Source organism: Micromesistius poutassou, assembly GCF_964030765.1.
Source record: "Micromesistius poutassou genome assembly, chromosome: 9".
Taxonomy (NCBI): Eukaryota; Metazoa; Chordata; class Actinopteri; order Gadiformes; family Gadidae; genus Micromesistius; species Micromesistius poutassou.
The window spans coordinates 1,319,113-1,328,020 of NC_140279.1; the positions used below are offsets into that span (position 1 = coordinate 1,319,113).

At 51.1% G+C, this 8,908-nt stretch overlaps 1 protein-coding gene across 1 annotated transcript in view; it reads left to right on the forward strand.

The window, feature by feature from the left end:
• ncanb (neurocan b) overlaps window positions 1-8,908 on the forward strand; it is a gene marked incomplete at both ends in the record, with an annotated part of 106,130 nt that overhangs the window by 65,131 nt on the left and 32,091 nt on the right. Inside the window, one exon of the mRNA XM_084473505.1 lies at window positions 2,366-3,643. Within this exon, the coding sequence (XP_084329631.1) occupies window positions 2,366-3,643 (1,278 nt within the window). The remainder of the gene's footprint in view (window positions 1-2,365; window positions 3,644-8,908) is intronic.

Consider the following 8,908-nt stretch of genomic DNA (forward strand, 5'->3'; position numbering starts at 1 on the left):
AATTGGTGCCGGCTTTCAGCCGGAGAAGCATGACAGGTCGTCGTGCCACACACTCGCTCGGGGCCGCTCCCCGGTGCGAGTGTCTTACAGTAACGTCAGTCAACGTCACGCAGCGTTGGCTAAAAATGAGAACCGCCGTTATAACTTCTCGTCCCCAAGATTTTCCCAGATAAAGTTAGTAGATAAAAAAAAGTTGATCAGGGAGGCAGTTAGGCAGATAAGAATTTCCTCTGGGTTTAACAGGTTAAACACGTAGGTAAGGCACAATTCTTAAAAATAAAGAAAAGTCACTCCGAGTTCAGTGTCGCTCGAGAGAAAGATGAGAACAAAGCAATTTGAGGACTTAGCAATCAGCGATAGGCTTCATTAATATATATCCTCACCACCTGGCTCACCGGAAACAGATGCCACCGCCCGCTATGAATGTTTCAAAGACATCTGAAAGTGTCTCTGAGCTTAACGTGCATACAATATTCACACCCCTATCTAAGTCACACAGAGGCTTGGCTTTGGGTGCCGTTCACCTCCATCTTAGTCTCTGCCAATTAGGACCTGGCTAGCTGCATGGAAATGGAAATTATTAGCCAAGTGTGAATATGCCGCAAGGGAATGGAGGGAGTGCTTGGAAGGAGAAGACAGGGAAGGACCAGGTAAAAGGTGGGTTCACCCTGATGGAGAAACCCGGGCCGCTATAGGTTGACATAACTCAATTGGCGTATTGATCACTGTAGGCTTTTGTCTTCAATCGCCAGACAAGCGAGTAATGAAATCTACCGTGTAGCATGTTTGATCGTGGAAGGGACGCATGGGGAAACACGAATTGGAAATATGCCACGAATGAGTTTAATAAAAGGAAAAAGGTACTCGTATTGACACATTAGCAGCATTTGCACGATATGGCTCCCAACGCTTGAAAGAGTCGATATGAATCAGCATGAATTCCGCTAGGTTCAATCAGGCGCACACGAGTCAGCTCGGCAGAAGGCCCACATTTTGTGAACTACAAAAGTGCCTTGATATGTGAAACCTGTGCACTCAACTAAAAGGAGTTTATTATCGTACGTTTGTTTTGGATCTACCCGTTTACCGAGAAGTATCCTCTAAGCAGCACCAACTAAACATCTATCGAATTCTTTATTTTTTGGTCTCTATTAGATGATTCATTATAGGGATGATCAAACCAGATTAATGTGTTTAATTATTCCCACTTTCATCCGCTTGAGTACATACCTATTCAGATTATTAATAGGGCAATTACGCCTGGCTTCAAGTTACTTATGGAAATTAACCTCGGGCCTCAAAGTCTTAGGAAAAAAACAATCTCTTGAATAATTCACGTGCATTTTCACGTTACACGCAGGCACATATTTACGTAAGTTTTGTGCGCGCTCACTGTCTCTGGGTGATTTGCTGTGTAATGTGTTTGGCTTTGTTATGAAGCACACATTCCCAGGGGGGACTGCTCTGCTTAAGAGCCTTCAGAGCGTGGGGACTAGCACTGTGCCGAGACGCATCGACGACCACTTCTCGTCTGTCACGCCTGTGCTAGCAGTAACCCCAGCCCCGCCGTCCGGGCCCTGCCACTCTGCCGTCGTCGTGGCAGCGCTGCCCTAAAAAAAGAATCCACCAGCCTGTGAGTCACGCAAACATGCAGACGGGTGAATTATTGATGGTGCGGAGACGGGCGTCTGGCACGGTGCTGTAGCGTATGAGGTGCGGAGCGCTGAAGAAACATGCGTGGTGGAGGCTCCACGCACCGCGGACGCACGCAGGAAGTCATCGTGCGCACACAGCGCTGCTACGGGTTCGACTTGGCCGGCCTCCTCACAGGAAACACAATTGTAGCCGTAGATTGTTTAGAACAAGGGGTTCCACAGAGAATTAGATTAGAGAAGAAGAAAGTGTGAGATTTGATTACGTCCCTCCCTGCTTCGTGTGTGTGTTTGTGTGTGTGCGTGTGTGTGTGTGTGTGTGTGTGTGTGTCTGGGTGGCTTTAATCTGGGTCTGAAAACCTCTAACTGCTTTAGCAGTTTAATATGAAACACCTCTGGTGAAGTGAGCGTCCCGGTCTAAATTTAGCTCGACACGGTGGGATGCTTGGAGCAAGGCAGCAAAATGTCTGCCTTCATCACTACCCAGGAGATCAGAGGATATATGGGCAAACCCCAAACCTTCTTCCTGTTTGGTATAATATATGCATTAACGCAACGCTAAAGTTCATGGATAACGACTGCAAGTAATGAGAGTGTTTTGTTTTGACTTAGTTGCAGATTGGTATGCAATTATAATATTTATACAAATAAATATCTAACGCTAACCTTTATAGTCACTTAATGATGACGTGTTCCCCTTGTGCTCCCTCTAGACCACGTGAACTCCGGTCCCAGTGGGGGAGCAAGGCCCAACGAACCGGTCCAGGTCCCCGACGCCCCGGGTCCGAGGGGAGGAGCGGACACGGCCCCTGTCCCCGGTGGTCGGCTCCGCTGGGCCTTGAACACCATGCGCACCTTCAAGCTAGGACCCCCCGGACGCACTCCCACTCACCCGCCGATGGAGGCCAAATCGGGGCCCCTGGAGGTCAAGTCCCTGGCGTCCGCCATGCGACAGGACAACCCAGAGGACGACTACTCCGGGGACGGCAGCCCGGCGACGCCCTGTCCTCCTACAGACGGCACCGGGGAGGAGGAGAAGCAGACCGAGGCCAGTGGGGAGGGGGGCGACCCCACCGGCGTGTTGGTGAGGTCCAAGGTGGAGAGCTACACTCGGGACAGCAGCGCCGTCAGCCGGGACACCGGCTCAGAGCCGGCAGGCCCAGGCAGTGAGCCGGCGATCCGAGTGAAGGAACACACGACTCTGACGGCCTATCAGCTGGTACAGCAGCCCATCTCCGGCCCCCAGGATCCCACCGCGAGGGGCACGGAGCAGGAGGCCCGGGGGGAGATCCTCTTTGTCCAACGGCCCACCGACAACCACATCTCCTCCCCCTCCAGCAGAAGGGAGGGGAGCTCTAACCCCTGGTTCACCCCCGTGTTCCGGAAGCAGGGCCGGGATCAGAGCAGAGGCGTAGACGGGGGCCTGGGTTCCCCGCCCGCCGTCGCCGCCACCGCCGAGGCGTCCGTCGAGCGCCTCACCGCGACCTCCGACGCGACCGCCCGACAGACGACGACGGCGGCCGGAGACCCGGGGATGGAAACGGAAGCGGTCACCGCGGCGACGAGCTCGGACGGCCGGTCCACCGAAGAGCTCATGATCTCCATTTCGTGGGTTCGGCCGGAAGGGACGGCGAGGACGGCGACGGACACGGCGTACTCGCAGCCGCGCCAGTCGTCCGCCGGCGGCCAGACGTCCCCCACCCCGGACCCGGTCCTGCTGCCCGCCAACGCGTCGGACCCCGCGGGGGGGGGGGGACGTGTCACTGGGTCAGAGGCTCGGTCCGCGGTGCCCGAGTCCTTCGCGGTGGGCGGTCGATGGACTCCTCCTGCCATCAAGACCCCGACTCCCAAGGAGAAGGGGGACGAGGGGGAGCAAGAGAAGGAGGAGGAGGAAGAGGGGGAACAAGCAGAGCCGAGGACCACGGAGACCACCGACCAGAACCCGTTCAGTGCCTTCCTGCCTAATTGGGGGCTGGCATTCAACCCATCAGGTAGGTGGGGCGCCAAAGTCCCTCTATTGTGGCTCATAATTGACTCCGCTATCCCAATTAGCGGGGTGATTATGAGTGACTGTTTAATCAGCCGCTGTTCATCTAATTATGCAATGCAGTCCCTTGAGACCCCGTCCCCCCCATCCCCACCCACATCTATCAGTCACAGCGCCGCGTCGCTGGGCAGACACAAAGGGACGTCATAATGTTGATAGAGCTTAAGCTTCACAGAACACTGTTAATATCAGGAACATCTCGTGTGGTGGGGGCGGCACTCTCAAGAAACTGCTTACTTTCTCTCGTTCTCGCCCATGCATCATGCATGGAGAGAGAGGTAGAGAGCAAGAGAGAGATGGGTTTGAAGCTGACTAGTGAAGTAATTAGTGTTTAAGACCCGGGCACAATTATGTGACTGGAGAAGAAGGGCAGGAATCCCGGACCCCCACAAATCAATGGTGACGCAAACTACAAGACAGGACTCGTAATGGACTCCGGTCTCATTCCCACCCTCTCATACTCTCCTAGCCTCTAATACACTTACTCGGACTGAACCCCCTCTATCTCGCCTGCTGCTCCTCTGTCTGCACTTCATGTCTTCACGTTGACACTCCCGGTAATAATGATGCCTCATTCCCCGCCTTGTTGTTATTGTTGTTGTAAGTATTGATTTAATTTGATTGGTGTTGTCCCGCCCCTTTTATTAGATTATTGGAGAAATCCGAGCAGCAAGACAGCAGGCATAAGAAATATCTTTCAGATCTTTTTCTTCGCTCTCATGTGAGCATTCTCTGGTTTGAGAGATGCATTTTTAATTTTTTTGTAAAGTACTTACACCGGTGCTAATCCTTAACTGACACGATGTTCCATGAGAGAAATTATTAGAGTTTTATAGATTATTTATATGGTTCAACATCAACTTGATACGAGACAATTGGGCCATTGGTAACAGACACAGACACACAGACACACACGCACACAGACACACACACACACACACACACACACACACACACACACACACACACAGACACACACACACACACACAAAAGGAAGGATAAATTGAGGTACACGCCAGGAGCTATCCCACAATGGCAATTGTATCCCTGTTAAGATTTCTCGCTCTGAGACTCTCGCTCCGCTGTGATAAAACTCTGCTAAGTGCACGAGAAAAGCCTCCTATTGCTGACCTTTGGAAGTCTTCAGTGACTGCACAGGGGGGACATTACTGCAATGGATCTCCCTGCAATACTGCCGAGAGGGAACTAAGCGAGGGAGATAGATGGAGAGAGAGATGAGAGAGAGAGACGGAGAGAGGGAGATTGTGAGAGAGAGAGAGAGAGAGAGAGAGAGACAGACAGAGTAAGAGAGAGAGGAAGACTTTGAGAGAGAGAGAAGGAGAGAGTGGGAGACAGAAAGAAGGGGAGAGAGAGAGACAGAGAGAGGGAGATTGTTAGAGAGAGAGAGGGAGAGAGAGAGAGAGAGAGAGAGAGAGACTCAGAGAGAGAAGGGGAGAGAGAGAGAGACAGAGACAAAGGGAGGTGAGGGAGAGAGGTGAGCGTGCCCTATCTTCTGGGGATGGAGAGGAGTTTATAAACCTCTTTAATCAATGATCAGCGGCTGCACTAATGCAATCCCCCGAGCCCCTGGAGAGCAATGACAACCTACTCCATCTCGCGCACACTCCCCCTCTCTCCGTCTCTGTCCTCCTGGTTCTCCGGTGAGCGCACGCCGGCCACCTCGCTCTGTTGTCAGGGCGGTTGAGACGGAGACGCCGCGCTGCCGCGTCGTGCCGTACATCACAGGGATAAGGTCCGACGTCCGTGTGTGCTGCTGCACCCACTGCCCACACTGGTGATCACTCACAGATGGCTCCACGCACGCACGCGCATGCACGCACGCACGCTTACCCAGACACACATGGAAAACACGCATGTGCGAACACACACACACACGCACACGCACGCACGCACGCACGCACGCACTCACTCACACACACAGGCACACACACACAACCTCTCGCACGCACACAAGAACACGCGCGTGTGCACTCACACGCGCGCAAACACACACTAACACACACAAACACTGAAACAAATATTGAAACAAACACACACAAACATGGAAATGCACACACTCTAACCCACATGAATTCACAGGGCAATGAAACGGGCAATGAAACGGAGAACAACTCAACACTGCATAATCCCTCCAAACCTTATCTTAGGACACACTCACACGCAGAACAAACGCAGACACACCCAAACACCCACGTATTGCCGGTCACACTTCCGTCAGGTGCCTCGCGAGTGCTTTGTGAGTGTCTGCTTCCTAAAAACATCGGTGTTGTTTACAGCCAGAGCCAAAGTTTACAAGGTAAACACACGCAGGATTTACAGAGAGGCTCCACGGGTGTTCAGGGGGGTGGAGGGTGGAGAAGGTGGGAGAGGGAGGCTGGCTCTGAGCCCTGGGCGGTGAGGGAGGTGGGGGGTGGGGGGGGGGGTGTACCGTTGCACCGACTGCTTATCTAACCTTCAAATTGCCACCATCAGCATGACACAGTTGCCGAGGGCTGGCAAACAGGAAATGGAATGCCTGTGAGTTATGGCATTCCTGGTGCTTCGCTTGGCTCAAGGACCTGGAGATGGATCAAACGTCTTGCCACATCAATAACCTACTGGCCGGGTCTGGCCCCCCCCATCATCACTGGGTGGAATTAAGAGATAAGAAGGTGGTGCGGAGCTCCGTGTGTCGGGGCGTAACGTACCTTCTGATCTGCTATGATTCGCCAGGATGTTACGGGGTCTGCAGAACTAGGTGTCCTAAACCCCCCATCAGTCCTAGTCACCATGGGAGAAACTCTGCAAAGCGGTCCCTCCTCTTTACACAGAGCCCCTTATCCTCAATCCCGCCTTCCAGTATCTCACTTCATCCTCGTTCCGACTTCCCAGCCCTCCCTCCTTTTTCTGCTAAATCGCCGTTATTCTGCGTTTTTTTGCATATCAAACACTGGCCTCTCGCTAAAGCTCATCCCATGGCCTGCTGTGTATTAAATGAATGTGATTTTTTAAAGCACAGCCTTGAGGAAGCGGGGGGCCCCATTGTGGGCAAGGGATAAAATTGTACTTCTCACACCAAGCTGTGCTGACTGAGCACGATGGCTACTCTGCGTGTGTGCCTTTTAACTCGGGCGAATAACGAAGCAGCCACCGGAGTAAGTCCGCTTTAAGTGCACCGTGGTCGGAGGAGTGAATGCAGGAGCGAGACCGGGCGCCGGCACCACAAGTCCAACACCATCTGTTTGTTTTATCATCGTAGATTATTATTTTCAGTGTCCTACACTAAATCCTTAGGATGAAAAGCCCAGGGGAAACCGAGTGTGGGGTGTTTGTATTGGATATAATAGGTTTGAGGGAATGCGGCTGAGGTATCTTCCGTGGGGATCTCTGAAGCGATGACTTATCGAGGGGGCTTTGCTTCACGCTTTAAGCCGAAGGTGACTCGTGTGAAAACACCGGGTCATTTGGGAGCAGATGGGGGCGGGGTCAGGAAGTCAGACTCCAGGATGCCTACGGGCAGGTTGACATCGAACACCAGTACCCCTCGGCCCTAGCCTGGAAATCCAGACCCACATCTAGAAAGCTTGTAGGGGGACGGCAACGAGTAATGAAAATGGCCAAACTCAAGGGGCGGCACCAAGCATGCATTTGAAAATATCACTGCACGCAATTGGATAACACTACGACCAATCAGAAGAATACAAGGGGTGACGTATCCAGACCAGCGGAGCTAGCCAATAGATAAGACTCTTGCCGTATCCTGTTGGTAAAACAGCAATGCTTTTGGCCTGCCTATATCAGAAACACCGATGTGATTGGTTAATGTTCTGGGCCAGGGGAATCAGGGAGTGAGTATATTGCTCGTTCCCAGAGTGACTCGCTGAGCAAATTCAAATTGTGCTCTCGCGAGAATTCTGGATTTCCAGGGTACCTCGGCCCGGGATTGAAGGAGCTAGCTGCTAGACTGAACTACCTGGTGTGTAGAGTCTGGGTAGTAGCTTCGGTGAGCATCAGTATTCACGGGGGAAGTGGTGAAGTGCCTCACTCACCGCCCTGTTGGCTCAGTCACCTTCGTCATGGAGTGTCTCTGTAGACCGAGTCAAGTACTTGGGATGGAAAGGTCAGCAGACATCACTGTGAGCAATGAGGGAAGAGCTAAATATGTCCCACTCTGTAAACATTAGTACACATACAGGAGGAGAAAAAGACCAACGCCATGGCAGTGACACATGACATACTGTAGGCTCATTTCATTGTCCTTCTTTGCGGTAGGTTAGAAGTTAAAAGTTACAGTTGAAATATCTCTTTTTATCACCACTTAACGCCGCAATAACAGTCTCGATTTTGTTTGATTTCTTTATGACGTAATTACATTCACGGTTTGTCGCAGTGGTGCAATATATTAATGGCAGAACCAACCTACTCTTCACTGATTACTGCAGACTGACACATGCTCAAATGCAGCATATGTTAATGTTTAAGAAATTCATTAACTGTGCCAAGAATAACTGACCCTACTCAGTAGGATGAAAAGTCTCTTGTTTCAATGGGCATACAATACTACAAAAATCGTAATTTCATTTATTAAAACATCTTTCCATGTGCAAACCCTTAGTTACAACTCACTCATTAACTCAATCACAACGTGGCACATGCTGCCTCGTTATCAAGAACTGTAAGAAATATCTGTAAAAGCTAAGTAAGCTTCGGAGCTCCACTACAGATGAATTTAGAGAGGGGGGAAGAGAGAACGAGAGAGAGAGAGAGAGAGAGCGGGAAGGACATGGAGAAAACGAGATGGATGGGCAAACAGACACACAGAAGCAGAGGAAGGAAGGAAGTTGATCGAGGTGTAGAAGTTGTCAGCAGAGCAGTTCTTGCCAATGTTATTTTCATACTGGCTTATTAGCGAGATGAACGTTTGTTGCTGTTGGCGAGGAGGACTGCGTGATAAGACCAGCTGGCTGCAGCAGGGACAACCGAACGCATAGTGCAAAGTAAACACGACCAAGCACTAACCAAGCACTAACATCTGAAGACGAAGATTCACAATATTTTCCTTTGTTTGACTTTTTCATTTTCACTCTGAAACATTATTATAATAGACCTCCACTGAAATAAGCCAGCATTTTCATAATGCAAGGTGATTCATTACTGTCTATATATACAGTATATATACAGTATATACACAGTAATGAATCACCTTGC